The sequence below is a fragment of the Gallinula chloropus genome, assembly GCF_964237585.1.
Source record: "Gallinula chloropus genome assembly, chromosome: 26".
Lineage (NCBI taxonomy): Eukaryota > Metazoa > Chordata > Aves > Gruiformes > Rallidae > Gallinula > Gallinula chloropus.
The window spans coordinates 3620096-3637922 of record NC_140111.1 but is presented as its reverse complement, the minus strand read 5'-3'; the positions used below and the strand labels follow the sequence as shown (position 1 = coordinate 3637922).

Below are 17827 nucleotides of genomic sequence, written 5' to 3'. Positions count from 1 at the left end.
TATAGGTTTGGACACAAATAACTAGAAACAGCTGGCACTGAGAGGCTGATTCGTGCACAACCACTTCAAAATAGTTTTTAGTTAAAGTATCTACAAAGGCAGAGGTGTTAAAAATCCAGTAACTACTGAGATGAAGTCGTTGGGAGGCCACCACACAAACATGATGTTTGGGAACACATAATGCAAACAGAAATGCTTCACTGAGAAGAATCCTAATCTACCTCAAACAAATATGCAAGAAAAGGAGAAAAAAAAGGGGAACTTAACCTGGGGGATGAGGTGGGAAGGTATTCTTGTGGTGCTCTGCAGGCTTTGATTTTCAGCAGCACTCCTGCAAAGAAGTGGCTCTGCATTCTGTGCCCACATAACTATTATCCTCCAGCCTGGTAGTTCTTCCAGAATGTATCAGTTTTGCTGAACTTTGCTCTTTCCAAGAGAAAAGCGTTTTTCACCCTAAAGGTGCAGTTGCCATTCGCTTAGGAAATTCAGATACATTCCATGCTCTCTGGATAATTAGATAGAAAGCCAACTCCCATCTTTAAATCCATCAGGTGATTTTTAAATCCACTCACTGTTGCAGCCGCTGCTGCCTCTAGTGCCTGCTCGGTCAGGACTGTGCTGACTTGGGCCTCCACGGGTTGCCCTTCCTGATAGTGAATGGAAGAAAAGAAGGGAGGAGGAAGAAAACAAAAAGAGAAAGGGAGACGAATGGAGGGGACATGGGAGGATGAAGGATGGTCAGAGAAGGGAGAGGGAGTGTCTTTAACTGAACTGAGCTTTGACTCACTTAACATCCTACAAGCTGTCTGCCAGACATGCAGGGAGAATTTGCAAGTATCCTCAGTGCACATGTGCCAGGTTCCTGGGTGTTCTATAGAGATACTTTACAAGGCAGTTGGGAACCTAGAGAGTACCCCAGAAGACAACCTCTCACAAAATGCCTAAGCCTGGGTGGTTTTCCCCCTTTTAATTGTTATTTTTTACCATCCAAACTGCTTTAACAAAGACAGCCAGTAAGTCTGCCAGCCAATTAAGCTTGCATCTCTGCTTTTACACTGTCAGCATAGCAAAGGCACAGAATTGCATCCAGCATCTAGTAAGACAGTGTTCCTAAGCCAGCTGATAAAGCCCAAGCCCAATGCATTGCTTTTATCATTACCAATAGACAGGGGTTTTAAAAGCAGATTTGATGCTGGGTCCAGATCTGAGAAGCAGGCAGGCAGCACTTTGTCTCCAGTAAAACCCACCTGCCTTTACACCTGGGAATATGCAAAAGTGTTTTACAGGGCACAATGCAGTGTGAACCTAGGTATCCAAGACAGAGAACATCGTTTTTCAACTGTATTTAGGTTTTACATTGAAAAAACAAAAAGGTAGTCACCCACCAGGTGCTTTCTCCTCAAATACTGATGGCGAAGGACCAGGGGTTTAGCCACCAGCATCCACGGCACACACAGTAACGCCACCACCACAAGGAAACACTGGAGCCCTTGCTGTGAAAGAAACAAGTCTCAAATGAATTACAGAATCATAAGATTAGAAAAGACCTTTAAGATCAAGCCCAAACTGTCCCTGTCCTAAGCTAAACCATGTCCCAAAGTACCTCATCTACCCTTTTTTTAAATACATCCAGGGAAGGTGACCCAACCACCTCCCTGGGCAGCCTGTGCTCAAACACAGACACACGTAGAAGTAGCAAGAGCTCTTACAGAGAACTGAACAACTGAATTCCTAGAGTACATTGCTAATTCACTCTCCTTCTAGAACAGCAAGAAGTGCTGTACCCAATGCCTGCTTGCAGCTGCCCCACCTGATGGTACAGAACATGTAATGCTGATACTGCTTTAGATTAAGAGGCCTGATGGCATGGAGATGAAATGGTGTCAGTGTCTTGGAGGCAGCACACTGTAGATGCAGCAGCATATCCCACCCACTTTTCACTGTTAGTCTGGATCCAGCCATTCTGGAGCCGCAGCTGACAGGTTCAGACTGAGAAATCCCCAGCACAGGCATTGTTCCTTCCTTCAACCATACATAGATTCACAGAATCGTGGGGGTTGGAAGGGACCTCCAGAGCTCCTCAGGTCCAACCCCCCTGCCAAAGCAGCTCCCCAGCTCATATTGCACAGGGCGGCGTCCAGACGGGGCTGGAATCTCTCCAGAGGAGGAGACTCCACACCCCCTGGGCAGCCTCTCCCAGGGCTCCCTCACCCTCACTGGGGAAAAGTTCTTCCCCATGTTGGTGTGGAACTCCCTGTGCTCCAACTTGCAGCCATTGCCCCTTGTCCTGTCCCCACAGACACTGAAAAGGAGCTGCCCATTTCCCCCTGCATCCCATCCTTCAGATATTTATAAACATGAATAAGGCCCCCCCCTTAGTCTTCTTTTCTCCAGGCTGAACAGCCCCAGCTCACTCAGCCTTTCCTCACAGGGGAGATGCTCCAGACCCTTCATCATCTCTGTAGCCCCTCTGGACTCTCTCCAGGAGATCCCTGTCTTTTTTATCCCAGGGAGCCCAGAACTGGACACACCACTCCAGGTGGGGCCTGACCAGGGCAGAGCAGAGGGGGAGGATCCCCTCCTGTGACCTGCTGGCCACACTCCTCCTGATGCCACCCAGAATCACATTGGCTCTCTTAGCCCCCAGGGCACACTGGCATCAGGCTTTGGAAATGATGCCACATTTCCTCTACCACAGAGAAAAACAGTTTAACATTGGATTTCACAGTTATTACAAGGTCAGTGACAGAGCAGTATCACAAAGGATCTCTGATCTTATTCCAGCAATAGCACGCACCTGCCCTTTATAAAGCATCTTATTGCTGGTATCACCATAGGAGAACAGAAACATGTTGATAAAATGTATCAAAAGGCTGGGTGCATCCTTTGATGTGTGAGCATCGTAGGCTGTCCATTTGTAGAAGATGAGAATAACAAGGTATCCAAACAGGGATGACATGAAAATCATCTCTGGAATAAATCCAAGGTATATGTTCAGTGGCTTCTTAAAATAGCTATGGGGGGAAAAAAGGGGGAAAAAAAGAGTTTGAAGTTACACTGGGTTAGAATTAGGCACATGTAGGGCATGAACTTTTAATGAGACAGCAAAGAGCATCTTTGGAACACAACTGCTGGGGGTCAGCATTTGAGCAATAGCTGGGACTTAAAACACTGCTCAGCGTGCAGAGTTGGAATCATAGAATCCCAGACTGGTCTGGGTTGGGAGGGACCCCAAGGGTCACAGAGCTCCAACCCCTTGCCACAGGCAGGGACACCAACCTCCAGGCCTGGAGCTACACAAGGCTGCCCAGGGCCCCATCCAACCTGGCCTTGAACACCCCCAGGGACGGGGCATCCACCCCCTCTCTGGGCAGCCCCTTCCAGCCCCTCACCACTCTATCTGGAAAGAACTTCCCCCTAATATCTAATCTAAACCTTCCTTCCTCCAGCTTCACTCCATCCCCTTGTCCTGTCATTATCTACCCTTTGAACAAGCTGATTACTCTGCTGTGTCTCTGCTCCCTTCAGGGACTGGAAGGCTGCAATGAGGTCCCCCCACAGCCTTCTCTTCTCCAGGCTGACCCAGCCCAGCTCCCTCAGCCTCTCTTCATAGGGGAGCTGCTCCAGCCCTCTGAGCATCTCCATGGCTCCTCTGAACCCTCTCCAACAGTTCTACCTATGCAGCCAGAAACAGCTGGACTGCACCCTTCCACCTGGAGTTAAAAGTCTTGAGAGGCTCCTGCTCTCAAACTAACACACACATGGCACCCAGAGGAGTTCTGCCCCATGAGAAAACCAGAGCAAAGCACTTACATGTGGTTGAGGAGACTCAGTGTGACACCGAAAAGCATTTGGATGATGCCAAGGATCACAGACATTTTCATCTTAAAGGAATTGAGGAAGGCCAGCTTATTGCTGGCAATATTCCAGATCTGTGAAAAACAACACTGAGTCAGCCAAAGGCAGAGTAAAAGGAAAACAAGAGAATAGAAATGTTAACTCTAAGCTAAACAGTATTGACCATCCAGGAAGCCTCAGGCTTTAAGAGTAGGGTGTTTTTAAGGAGTGTTTGTCACAAGGATATCTTCTGGGGAAACGAGCAGACAACCTTTCCTGCTAGGAACATGTCTTACAGCAACTGATCCCACCATCAGAGCAGGAATCAGACCTCACTTGTTTTCATGGTAGACAAAAATTGCAGGAAAAGGGGGTTGGGACCCTTGCCAGAACAAAGTATGATTAGCCATTTAAATGAACAATTACACACAGCTCTCATTTTCTACACTTCCTCTTTCATGTGGAACACACTGACAATGTGTATCAAACATCCTGAGCAGTGTTAGGAGCAGTGTTAGCCATGTAGGCAGACACAAAGTGCCAGTTTAGGTGGAAACTTAACATTTCCAAGACTGACTGGGGAAAAAAAAAAAGATAAATAACTTTCTCCAAGGTTAAATATGAACTTCATAAAGTGATTTGCAAGTCTAACTTGATTTTATTAAAACTGCAGCTTAGAAAGGGGGAGAAAGAAGGACCTGAGAAGAAGTCTCTCTGTCCCAAATCTAGTGTCTCAATAGGAACTGAATTATTCTATCTTTTGGGAGTATTCCCAAGATTGATAAAGAGCTTGCTAAGGGAATGCCTGGGTGTGGAAATCTTTCACAGTGAACTAGACAGGCACTTTTCTTTCTGTTGACACAGAGGATGTTCTTAAAGGTCAGCAGATGAAAGAGAAGCTCTTACAGGGTCAATGCCAAAGGGGTAGGGTCCACCGAACACTCCTGGAATGGCAGGGTTCAGCTGAAGCAGAGGAGTAGTCTCAAGCAAGGCATCTCTGTTGGGGTATAAGATGACACAAACATTAACACAAGCAACACTGTCCTCTTTCTGTAACAACTACCTTGTGAGACCAAGGAATATCTCAAATTGAGAGAACTGTTAAGGTTTCTGTGTGGTCCTAGAGATTTTTTTCAATGACAGGTCTCGACCTGTCACTCAGTGTCACAAGGGAGTGATGCAGTGGACAGGAATCCTGCTACAGTCTATGAAGAGAAAGGTGCTAAACTGCATCTTCACAAGTCTTTAAAAAAAAACAAAGCTGGTTTGAAACTTGATAGGTATCCCATTTACATCTCTCCTCCAGTTCTACTTGAGCCTGAGTTCAGAAGTTTTGGGTTTCCTCAGTGGAGAGGACAAAGGGGAAAGATAAGTCACCAGCTTATCACTGTCACTCTTCATCTAGTTACCAACTCTACTCACGACCAGTTGCCTTTTGAGAACATGGGCCGGACGCTCCACGATGAACCGAACATGTTCAGGGACTTGGAGAAGCAGTCGTTGTAGATGAGGCCTGTGTAAGTGGAGAACAGGCCCATCAGCAGAATGATGTACCGACCACTAAAAACCATGTTGAACATCTAGTATAAAGAAAGAAACAAAAACCACAACAAAAAGGAACAGATAAGTTACATGAGAACAGGGAAGGTCTCTCCGAGGTGGCCCAGTAGAATCAATCAGTTCCCAGAATCACAAGGTTGGAAAAGACCTTTAAGATCATCAAGTCCAACCATTCCCATCCTGTGCTAAACCAGATCCCTCAGTACCTCATCTACCCTTTTTTTAAACACATTCAGGGATGGTGACTCAACCAGCTCCCTGGGCAGCCTGTGCCACAGCCCCACAACTCTGCCAGGGAAGAACTTTTCCCTCCCATCTGCTCTGACCCTGCCCTGGGGCAGCTTGAGCCCATTGCCCCTTGTCCCATCTCCTGTCCCCTGGCTGAAGAGACCATCCCCCACCTCTCTGCACCCTCCTGGCAGGCCAGTGTAGGTGGTGATAAGGTCTCCCCTCAGCCTCCTCTTCTCCAGGCTGAACACCCCCAGCTCCCTCAGCTGCTCCTCAGAGGATTTGCCCTCCAGCCCCTTCCCCAGCCTGGTTGCCCTTCTCTGGACTTGCTCCAGGATCCCAATGTCCTTCTGATGGTGAGAAGCCCAGAACTGGACCCAGCACTCGAGGTGCAGCCTCACCAATGCAGAGTACAAATTCTTATCTACACCTGATAAACAATTTCCTTCAAACAACTGAAAGGAATAATTTCCTATGGACATCTGCAAGGATAAACAAAGGAACTCTCTGCTATTGAGAAGCAATGCCACTCAGTCTGTGGTCTACAAGTTCCTCTCTCTGTCTGTGTGCTTCACATGTGAGGAGAAATGGGCATTCTCAACTCAGGGAGGGAAGGATGTGAGTAAAGCAAGCTGCAATGCTTTGTTTTCAGTGGGAAGCTCATCATGACCCACCACTTACCTCATTGTCACTCTTCTGTGACAGAATACGACTTTCTCTAAACACCATCCAAACAGCAATCAGGGTCATCAGGATTCCATGGCCAAAATCTCCAAACATCACAGCAAAGAGAAATGGGAAGGTAATGATCGTATATGGTGCTGGAAGAGAAAAGAGGATTTACCCCTGTATGGTTTATGCAATTCAGCAATGTAATTCCTAAGCTTCTCCTCTGCTTCTGAAAGGTGTAAGTACCCTATTAGAGATTTTCACATAGGACAAGCAATACAGAGAAACACCATGGCTAAAAAATTGATGTCTTAGACTTTTTTTTAAGTATTACTTTACCTGGATTTATTTCCCTGTATGTTCCAATGCCATAAGCATCAACAATGTTTTGAAAGCCAGAAGTAAACTTGTTAGTTTTGTTGTATGTTGGTGGGGTCTGGTTGGTTTGCATCCTGTTTAAAATGGATGGGACAGTGGATCCACTGTGCTCCTGGTTGGAAAAAAGAAAAGGGAAGCTTAGGACACCCAATCTGAGAGCACTGCAGGGCAGAATACAACACTACTTTCTCAACAGCATTTGAGAAACTACAAGCTTGCATTTCTGTAGAGTGCTTGCACCATGAGAAATACAGTTGAGCAGCTGAGGAAGGTTGCCAAGTTTCCACTGCTCTCCACTTTGTATAGAAGGAGGAAAAGCACTTGTAGTGAGGATGAACAGTGTTTGATTAGGACAGACAAGAAAACTCATGCAAGAGTTTGTTTGTTTTTTAAAACAGCACACAAAGGCACTTCCACTCTACTATCTGCCTGTGAGCTTGCCAATATCTTAGATGGCTCCTCTCACTAATTCCACTATATATCCAGTCAGCAGGGCTACACAGCACAGCCAGGTTAACTGAATCATAGAAAACACTGAGTTGGGACTCATAAAGATCATCAAGTCCAACTCCTGGCTCCACACAATGTACCAAGGGACTCAAACATAGGAAGATGCTTTATCATTGTGGCATTTCCCCGAACTTAAAGCTTTATGCAATATATTTGTTACAGAGTTTATCTATACACCACAATTCCAGCCTGGTAAATAACCCATCCTCTGTGAGGACCCACTCAAAGGGATGTATCTCAGAGCCTGGCAGTTCAGAAGAATCAATTAATCCACTCGGTGTTTGCCAGCAGTTGCCAGTCTGCTTGAGCTGCAGCAGGCAGGAGCAGTGCAGTGGTTACTCACAGTGCCTCTCCTGAGAGCAAACTGGATAGAATCAAGGTCAGCAACAGGACACCAGACTTCAGCAATCAAGCACTTCTGTGTGACATCGATGTTGCAGAGGTTCAGGGTGTGGTAGATGGCCTTCATCTTGCGCACTTTGATGAACCAGACACGGATGTTTTTAGCAGCTGCCTGCAAGACCCTCTGGCGATGATCCTCTGTTTGGTTCAGCACCTTTCATGGAGAAGCATGGGAAAGATGAGGAGAAATATCACTGACCAAAACCTGAAGCTTACAGAATCATAGGCTGGGCTGGGTTGGAAGGGACCCCAAGGATCACAGAGCTCCAACCCCCCTGCCACAGGCAGGGACACCAACCTCCAGGCCTGGAGCTACACAAGGTTGCCCCAGGGCCCCATCCAACCTGGCCTTGAACACCCCCAGGGATGGGGCACCCACCCCCACTCTGGGCAGCCTGTTCCAGCCCCTCATCACTCTCTCTGTAAGTGCACTGTGAAATGGGGCTGACCAACAAGACAGCCTAACCCCCCCGAGGATGGATGGATGGATGGATGGATGGATGGATGGATGGATGGATGGATGGATGGATGGATGAGCCCTCTCCCCCACCCCACACCAAAGACTGCCACATGACTACAATATACGCTTCAGTCTCCAGATTAATTAGTACCACTAAAAGGTTTTAAGGTTTCTTTCCAGGGATACTTTTGACAACTTTCCTCCTCCCACTCCAAGGTCAGTGGATATTTCAAACAATGAACTGTTCAGAGATTACAGAGAACACTTTTTCCTCCACCCAGGTTAAAAGAGCAGAGCTCTACAAGTGAGGTATACGTTGCCTTAAGAAAACACACAAAGAATACAATGAAAGGCATTTTTACTGCAGGGAAGAGGAGAAAGTGTTTTCTACTGAGGGTGTTTTCCAACTGGAACATATCTAACTCACGCCAAGCCAGATTTCCAGACTGGAAAGTCTGAGACTCAAGGGAAAGCGAGGGCACAGGGCACATGCAACTTTTAATCCCATCAGTTAAATTGCTTCTGGGTTCTTGTCTACTTTAAAATTGCCAAACAGCTGCACTATGCAACGCCCAGATTGAAACAGCTTCTGTATCAAGGAAGCAGTTAAGATTTAGCTGCTTTTCTTTTTAGTTTCTGAACATTTTCCTATGTTTTTGTCTCAAATCCCTTAAATTTCTCTGCATTATAACATACTGCCTTTCTTTCCTTGAAGCAAGCATCAAATATTTCAGATCAGGCACCACCAGAATTGTGTGCTGATTACTTTTTACCAACACTCAGGCTGCTGCACAAGAGATTAGTTGTAAAGCAGAAGCTCTTCAGGACAGCACAACGTGAAAATATGAAGATAGGCAGAAAAAAGAATAGCTAAGTTAAAGTTAGCATTGTTATCTCAACTTGGAAACAAGTTTAAGTGGTTTTGAAGTTCTTGCAGATGAAGCAGGCAATTGTACAAGCATGCTTTCAGTGTTGGGAAGCACGGTATCTCCTTACACATGCATACTCCTCTCTGCTCCCTGGCATGCAGTTCTCTATCAATGCTGTACTTACATGTACATAATTAACTGCTTAGCCCTCCAGAAATATCAAACCATCCCACCACCCTAAACCCTGAGATAAACAACTGAGCAGTCTCCAAACATCTTTTTTACAGTGCTGAGCTGCTGGTCTCAAGCTGAAAACACAGCCATCTAGTAGGGTCCAAAATTCTCATGTTTCAGTAAGATGCAAAGATGATTTTAACTCTATTACTGAAGAAAAAATAAAGAAGGGCATTGACCCTGGTTATTTTACCATCTGAAGATCATCAATTCTGGTATTGACACCAGAAGCCATTTCCTTCCGCTCCTGTGGTGTTTCTGGGCATGGGTAGAGGGAGGCACGGAATCTGAAAGACATGCAAGCACCTTAGTAAGAAAGATGGAAGGAAGACAAACCAGTCAGGGAAAGAGATGGCTGAAGGCAGAAATAAAGCAAGCAGCGCTTCAAGAGAAGCTTCTGATCAGTGAAGCCTGCCAAGCAGAGTTTCAGTCTTTACATCAAATGGCTACAGAAGCTTGCTTTAGGCCAAAACAGAAGCTGAATGCTTAAGAACATGGATGTGGGAGAAAACCCTCCATTCCCTGTACTGCCAGGATCTCAAAAGGCACTGGCAACAGCCTGATTAGCCACCCCAGGGTGCTGCTATCAAGCCAACGCAGCTGCTGCTAGAAGCATCCACCGTTGGTCTACCCTGTGGGAATACCACCCACTAACATCCCACCAGGTCTGTCCGAGCGTTCAACACTTGAACTCCCTTGTTTCAAGGCATTCTCCAGCAAAGCAGTCACCTATTTTGAGCACTACAGGCTTGGGGAGTGGCCAGTTTGACTGTAAAATACGTCTCAGCTGCTTATGATACGTTTTATTTGCCGTCAAAACACGTGCTCCTACAGTCACTATGAAATAAGGAGTTGAACAATACTGGTATTAACTCATGTCACTGTGTTTCACAGATCTGAGAGCTGTAAGACTTTCATACCCTTCACAGATTTTCTTGACTCTGTTCTTCAGCTGGTCACCTTGGAAGAAAATGATAAACACAGACTTGTGCACATAATCCCCCTAGAACAGAAGAGAGACTGCACTGTAACAGCTTGGCTATTTACAGGAGTAAACATTATAGTAAATTACAACAGAGCCTTACTTCTCCTTCCTCTGAATCTGTACATATAGAGCTCATACCTGCACAGTGAGTCTGGGACATGCCTTAACAACACTGAGCCAGCCACAGGGAAAGCAATGTTCTCAGCCTAAGTACAGAATACCTCTACTCATGTTTACTGAAGCAAAATGTTCTAAATTATCTATTATATATCCTAGGCAATGCAATGAACAGGAATTCTTTTGGAGGTGTTCCCAAGTTGAGAGATGCAATGAAATACTTATCAGCACTTACTGCAGTCAGCTCACCTACAGAACCAAGCAAAAAGCTACAGACTGAACCAAAATAAGGTAAAGCTGAGTTAAACAACTCTGGAGTCTCCAGGGAGGCCAATGGCACATTCTTTGTACAGCTGTTTTCATGTCAGCAGCTGGGTCCCCTTTCCTGCATTTGTTGACAAGTTATTGTTCTACCTCACTTAGGAAAGTTTAACGTAACACTTCAAGAATGATTACACTAGGTGTAACCTCAATTTAAGGAAGTGTTGCACAATAAGAACAAAGTCTCTCCTAGTAGACAGATAATTCAACAGGTCAACTACCAGCAGTCAGTGGAACAAGTCGGCTTTACAAGAGAAATAAATGGGCAGTGAGCAGGTTCTGACTCTTCTGTGTTTGTCAGCAAAGTAAAAAAAAAAGTGAAAGGTCCAAGTTCAGAGTGAATGAGCTACAGATGTTCCACTGCTGGTGTCCAAAATGCCTCTTTCAAGGAGGATTACTGCTTGCTCAGAACTGCATACCCGAGTTTGACTTGTACTTTGTGCCAGAGAAGCAACTATGCCCTGCTGCAGTCCGAGTTCTGAGTTGGGGTTTTTCCACCCCTTCAACAGCATTCACCATCCACCCTGCTGGTTTTGTTTGAATAAACCAGGAAAACATTTGTCACTGCAGCCCCAGAGGCCACGGGCAGGGACTGCTGAAGGGACAACACACACTCAGTGACTGCATGGAGCTCACTGAGGGATACAGGTTTGTAGATCTGTAAGGAAAACCCTTTTATCTGCCCCAAAGAAGAGTTCCTTTTACCGTGACAGGGTCCTCCAGGGGGTTCTCAATTTCTGCCTGACGCAGGAACACGTTCCCTCGGCACACCCGCCACAGCATGCGCTCAAACATGGGGATTCGCTCGCGGTTGATCACACCGGCCACAAACCTGTGAAGGGAACAGCCCAACCTTCAGTTCCAGGCCCAGAAGAACACAACAGCCCAACACCTGAACTGATGATGGCAACCAGAGGCTGGCATCAGATTGGAAGGTACAAAAGGAGTTCTTTAAGTGAAATGGAAGGTGCATCCTCTGAATGCAGAGAGAGGAAACCACAACAAACCCAGTCACACCACGGCGACACCGATGGCTTTTAATGGAATGAGATCAATTGTCTACTAAAAAGAGTAAGTCATTCACTGGTTAAAGGAGAAAGAAATGCATTCAGGTGTACAGGTTCTATGCCTGCTAGTCTTCATCCCAGTAGGCTCCCAGCACATGACATGGCAAGGATTACAGCAGTCATGGCTACCATGTACTGTGGTTATAGAATCACAGCCTGGTCTGGGTTGGAAGGGACCCCAAGGATCACAGAGCTCCAACCCCCTGCCACAGGCAGGGACACCAACCTCCAGGCCTGGAGCTACACAAGGTTGCCCAGGGCCACATCCAACCTGGCCTTGAACACCCCCAGGGATGGGGCACCCACCCCCTCTCTGGGCAGCCTGTTCCAGCCCCTAACCACTCTCTCTGGAAAAAACTTCCCCCTAATACCTAATTTAAACCTTCCTTCCTTTAGCTTTAATCCATCCCCCTTGTCTTGCCATTGTCTACCCTTTTAAAAAGTTGATTCCCCTCCTGTTCCTCTGCTCCCTGGGCACATGCTTCAGAAGCCTTCAGTGGTTCACACCACTACACCCAGACATGGAATGACACACATGCAGAGACAGCCTGGAAGCATCCAATGCAGAGGATATACAACTATACAGATTCTTTTGAGTATTATGTGCTCACAAGTGTTAAGAATTTCAACCAAACTGTGAGAGTTGAATGTCTGAAAAGCAACCAGACCAGATGTACAAGGAAATGACCTGGGAAGTTCATGTACCCAGGACAAAACCAGAGACAGCAGAGAGCTTTAGATCAGCCTTCATCTGCCTGGTGTGCCAGTCTGGTAAGTTCCAAAACTCGCTGCAGATGCCACAGGATGAATGTGAGCCAACACAGGATGGAGAAAGCACAAATTGCCATTACCCAAGTGAGCCAACACAGGATGGAGAAAGCACAAATTGCCATTACCCAAGGCGGAGCGGAGCACCTCTTCCCATCTCGCTCGGTTCCAGGAGTGAAGAGGATTCCTCCAACAGGTCTGGATCCGCCATCTGCTGATGATGCAATTCAGCCTGAATTCACAAATCAATTAATATCTAATGAAACTAGTTAGTGGCATGCAGGGAAGGAGGAACCAGGAGATAGTTTGGGGAGACAAAAAAAAAAAACAAACAAGGGAAAAAAATAAAAGGAAAAGAACAGATGGACATAAGACAGCAGAAAGAGGAACGAGATGGTAGGAGAGAGTCACACAGGGAATAAAAACAAGAGGAAAAGTGAAATGGCTCAGCAAAGCTTCCACACAAGAAGAGTCTGAAGACTGCTGCAACAGAACAAAGGAGCCATGGGATATATAAGTCTGAAGAAAGGCAGAATTCAAAAAAATTTCTTCTTTTGAATACAAGTGATGTTCCCAAGAACCATTCTGTAACAGCATGAACCAGAGTGACACAGCTTATCCTCATCTTTCCCTAGATCTTAAATGGGAGAAAACCATGAAGGGAGATGCTGATTCCCCCCTGCACTTGTGCAATTTCTGCACATTAATGAGGATGCAAAAGGCATTTACTCAGAGGTGCCTGTGAAATCAATCTTGCAAGTAAAGTAGCCTGGGAGTCTTGTTCTACAGAAACTGGAAGAATGATGTTCTGGCAAGACTTCTGGAGACAGCTGAACTGGCCTTTGGGCAGCCTGCAGCTTCACAAGGCTGTACCCACAACCAGCTCTCCAAGCCCTGTGTATCCTACACGGGACAGCCTTCAGCTGCACTTGAAAGCACAGACAATACCTCATGTCAGAATTGGGTGATGATAAGTCTCAGTGATGCCATGTTACTCGCCACATCACTGGAGACACAGGCTCAGAATCAGGAATGGAAGTACCAGGTGGTAATTTTCTTTACTGGCTTAATGAAGTTCTCCCTCCAGGACAAACATACAATAAGCCCAGCTTAAAGATGCATCACTTAAGGCAGACTGATAATCTTGCTCCTTTTTTGACCACCCAGACATTAAAATAGGACGTGGATTCATACTGCCCTTCACTGCAACTGATCTGCAGGCTAGAATTCTTGGGAATACAGCTTGTAAGAGTCAGCAATTCAACTCAGGAAGGATGCTCAAGTCACATCCTCTTATGCAACATCTTTATACTTTGCTCAACCTCAAGTCTTCTACCTCTGCAGCTTATATAATGAAATGATGAAAATTACAGATTCTGAGGGTCAAATTCTACCCTCTGGGGTATGCAGGCAGTCTTCCCCACAGAGCTCTCAAGGGAACCTGCTAAAATACACCAGAAGGTCGAGTTTGACCCTAGAACACATACAACACATGCACACACACAGCCCAGCCTTACGAAAGTCTACAGCAAATTTAACAACTCAGCCACAGTTTCCCTGTGCAATAGCTGCTTCAACAATGGTTGAAAGAAACTCCTCAACATTTTACTTGCGTGGCAAACAAAAGCATTTACCATGTGCAAGAAGTTTTTTGCAAGGCTGACATCAAACACAGCTCAATTGCTTGGACACAGGCTTGCTTGAGCTTCCAGATGTTACAAAAGTAAGGGAGCCCCTCAAATTCATTTCAAAAGCCAACACGAAGCATTTCTGATCCTTTCCATCCTCCAGGCAACTTGTTGCAACATCCAAAACTGAGTGAAAATTTTGCTTCACAGAAAGCACAACGAAAGGAAGGGAGTTTGGTACCCATAAAACCAAAACAGACAGACCAAACATACCAGTGATTATTTGGTATCTAGATTTTGGGATGTGGAAAAACAAGAAGATAAAAGTTACAATTGTAAGAGGCTTGTATTGTATTTGTCAGTCATCAAAACACTCTCTGGGACAATTTTTGCAAGGTGCACCACGTTTTAGCATCCAAAACATAAAAAAAAGGGGACAGCACATGTGAAGTTTGGACCTGCCTCACTTGAGAGCATAATTCTTATAAATACTTATTATCCCTGTCAGGGCCACGTCCTTTATTCAGGACACTCTGTAAACCAAGTCCTACTTAGAGGGGCTGAAAGTTACAGAATGAAGCAGCTTAGAATAAAATTGGATTACACCAGTTTTACTAAACAAGAACTTTCTTACACAAGGATTATGTGGGCAACAAACCCCTGTGTTCTTTCCATGTCTCTCTCAACTGCTTTGATTTGATGATCACACCTTTTCCAGAAAGGAAATGGTGTAGGAAAATCAGCTCTGGGTTGGCAAGGGTAACTCAAGCAGTGGTGTAAGAGTTAACAGAAATAAAAACCCAAGAGACTATGTGGAAACATAGAGCTCTCCAGCTTCAATGCAGAAAAACAAGACTCTGGGAAATTTACTTTGAACAAGAGCTTTCACCAGCAGCAAAGGATCCATCCTTTGAGGAAAGGCTGAGTGAGCTGGGGCTGTTCAGCCTGGAGAAAAGAAGACTAAGGGGGGACCTTATTAATGCTTATAAATATCTTAAGGATGGGATGCAGGGGGCCAAGGCCAGCCCCTTTTCAGTGTCTGTGGGGACAGGACAAGGGGCAATGGCTGCAAGTTGAAGCACAGGGAGTTCCACACCAACATGGGGAAGAACTTTTCCCCAGTGAGGGTGAGGGAGCCCTGGGACAGGCTGCCCAGGGGGTGTGGAGTCTCCTTCTCTGGAGAGATTCCAGCCCCATCTGGACACCGACCTGTGCACTATGAGCTGGGGAGCTGCTTTGGCAGGGGGGTTGGACCTGAGGAGCTCTCGAGGTCCCTTCCAACCCCTGTGATTCTATGATCATAGTTACTGTGCAGTTCTTTATGCTGTGCCAGGCTGCTCAGGCTGCCAGGCATTTGCACATCAGGAATGAGGATGTGCACTTTTCACTATGAAAACATTCTTAAATTGCTTACTGTTCACCCAGATCAGCACCTTGAATCTCAAGGCCAGTGGAAAAGGCCCCTTTTCCCTACTGGATGACAGTTCCACACTACCTACACCTCTGGAGGTCCAAACAATGCCATACAATTCAAGCCCCTTCCAGTTCACAAACAGGACCAAAAGAAAAAATAAATGAAAACCATTTTTACAAGGACTAAAAGGGATTCATTTCACCATCAAACTTATTAGCCCAGAGCCCAGACAGGAATGGCAGATGCAAAACAAAAAATAAGCAGCTGGTGAGAAGAGTCAAGAGGAAAGGGAGACAGGGGACTGCATGCCATTAACCATTACTTTTCCAGTCTTCTTTTGTGCTCACACTCTAGGCAAATCTTTGAGAGAAATCTCTCCAGCTCATAGTGTTCTTCATAAGCAAAGACAAGAAGACTGAGAAAAGGAGCATAATCATCAACATGGTATGTTGAAACAAGAAATGGCTGCTTTGACTAGAATGGTCACATGAAGAACATGTGAAAACCTTTTGCCACCCTCCCTCCCCCCGGCACCCACGCTCTGGAGAGGAGAGCAGCACCCAGCACCCAGTGCTTTGGACAGTAAGCCATTTCTTGTGCCAACTTAGTACTATGAATAACACAATCTTAATTAGGAGTTACTGAAGTCTTCCAGTGTTGAAGGCACTGTGCAAATGACAGCATGAAGAAATGAAGCGTTCACCGCTTTGGGGTAATAAGTAGGCTCAGGAGTCCTGGTCTACCCAGGATCTCTCACCCAGCTCTTTGCTTTTCACAGTGTGAACTGAAAGAGCTTCACTTTTTTAACACTTACGTTTCCCTGAGTCTCACAGGTGCTGTTCAGTTGGCTTTTACAAAGAACATCACATTTCAGTTGTTGCCTTTTGCTTTGTTATCACAGAAAACAGAGGAGCAGAAACAGACCTACACCTTCTGTGGCCACTTCATTTACTACTGGCCCGAGTTCCCTCTTGAGGGTGACCTGATACAGGCTGTTCAGAAAATTGATTTTCATCTCCAAATTTAGTGCAATCACACTGTACTTGGAAGAAAAGTAGTCACAGAGAGAGAAGTAGCTAATAAAAAAGCAGACAGCACTAGCTGTACTTGGTTCTACTCAATACTTGGCAGGCAGTGGCACCTTTAATGCAGCTAAGTAATAGATCATCAGGCTAATGCTGTTTGTCCAAGGAGATGCTGGTAAGTGAACACTCAACACTTGAAGACAAGATTTTTGTACTGAAACCAACCCATGTCCAATCAGCTGATCAGACCAGCAGCAGTACCTATGTCAGCAGTGACTAAGACTTGTGCTGGCACAGGAGGAACCTCCGTGTCTGAACAGGCAGCAGCCTGTGCTAAAAACAAACCACTAGAGAAACGGCCTGAAGTCTGCAGGGACCCAGCTCCATCACAGCCTCTGGAAATACCAGAAGCCATCTGCAGTGAGAACTGTTTGTTCAAATCCTTGGATTAGAGGAGTGGGACACATATCCAGCAAAACCAGGCCCTTACGTTCTAACAAACGTACAGGAACCCTCTGAGAAACTCTCCAGACTTTGAGACACTTCAGCTTTACAACAAAGGACGATGTCCTCTCCCATTCAGGCTTTGAGTCTCTGTACCAAATAACATCAGAGAAACTCTTTTCAGGCCCAGCCAGAGAGTTGCCATATTCTGACCTTACTTCTGAAAACTTTAGGGTTTGATCAAAGGCTCAAATAGATAATTAATTAATTAATTAATTAATAAATAACCTACTTCTTCAGTGGACTCTGTATTATGACCCTAATAAGTAACCTCCACATAACATGTTGAAGGCTCAAGAGAAATTACACTGGCAGTCGTGTCTTGCTTACAGAGAGGAATTACCATGTCCCAAAGAAACTCTAACTCACTACAGAAAGCACTCACTGCAGCACCACAGTTTTGGTCTGCTCATGAGCTTTAAAAACTATTAGCATCTTAATTACCTTACACCATTTTTAGACAGACCATTGCTTAAGTAAAACAACCCCTGAACAAGATCCTAAGAGGTAAACCATGGGTAGCTATGCACGTGAAAAAAAATGGAAAATAATTTGAGCAGCTTTCTTAAGCAAAGCGAAAAAAATGACACTGCTGCCCAAACCAGCAATTAAAAATATATCTGAGGATAAAAATGGCAGTTGGTGGGAGAAGAACCAGCTCCCCCAGTGCTTAAACCCGCCCCCCGGTATTCTGACCTCATCAAAAAATTGCTGAGTTTTACGCAGTATAAACTTTAATTCTGTCAGCTCCAAGAAGTTTCTCTTCAGAGCTTCCTGGTTTGTGTTGATTTCTTTAAGCTCGTTTTCAATTTTCTCAAAGTTGGCCTGCAAGAGGTGAAAAGGAGAAGGGG

The 17827-nt window shown here is 45.5% G+C and overlaps 1 protein-coding gene across 1 annotated transcript in view; it reads right to left on the bottom strand.

The window, feature by feature from the left end:
* ATP6V0A1 (ATPase H+ transporting V0 subunit a1) overlaps positions 1 to 17827 on the bottom strand; it is a 35314-nt gene that overhangs the window by 15774 nt on the left and 1713 nt on the right. Inside the window, exons 5-17 of the mRNA XM_084275591.1 lie at positions 17673 to 17801; positions 12534 to 12616; positions 11276 to 11402; positions 10068 to 10150; positions 9341 to 9434; positions 7526 to 7738; positions 6634 to 6784; positions 6307 to 6446; positions 5260 to 5417; positions 4744 to 4834; positions 3814 to 3932; positions 2798 to 3014; positions 1386 to 1493 (exon numbers count right to left, since the gene is read on the bottom strand). Of these exons, the coding sequence (XP_084131717.1) occupies positions 1386 to 1493; positions 2798 to 3014; positions 3814 to 3932; positions 4744 to 4834; positions 5260 to 5417; positions 6307 to 6446; positions 6634 to 6784; positions 7526 to 7738; positions 9341 to 9434; positions 10068 to 10150; positions 11276 to 11402; positions 12534 to 12616; positions 17673 to 17801 (1713 nt within the window). The remainder of the gene's footprint in view (positions 1 to 1385; positions 1494 to 2797; positions 3015 to 3813; positions 3933 to 4743; positions 4835 to 5259; positions 5418 to 6306; positions 6447 to 6633; positions 6785 to 7525; positions 7739 to 9340; positions 9435 to 10067; positions 10151 to 11275; positions 11403 to 12533; positions 12617 to 17672; positions 17802 to 17827) is intronic.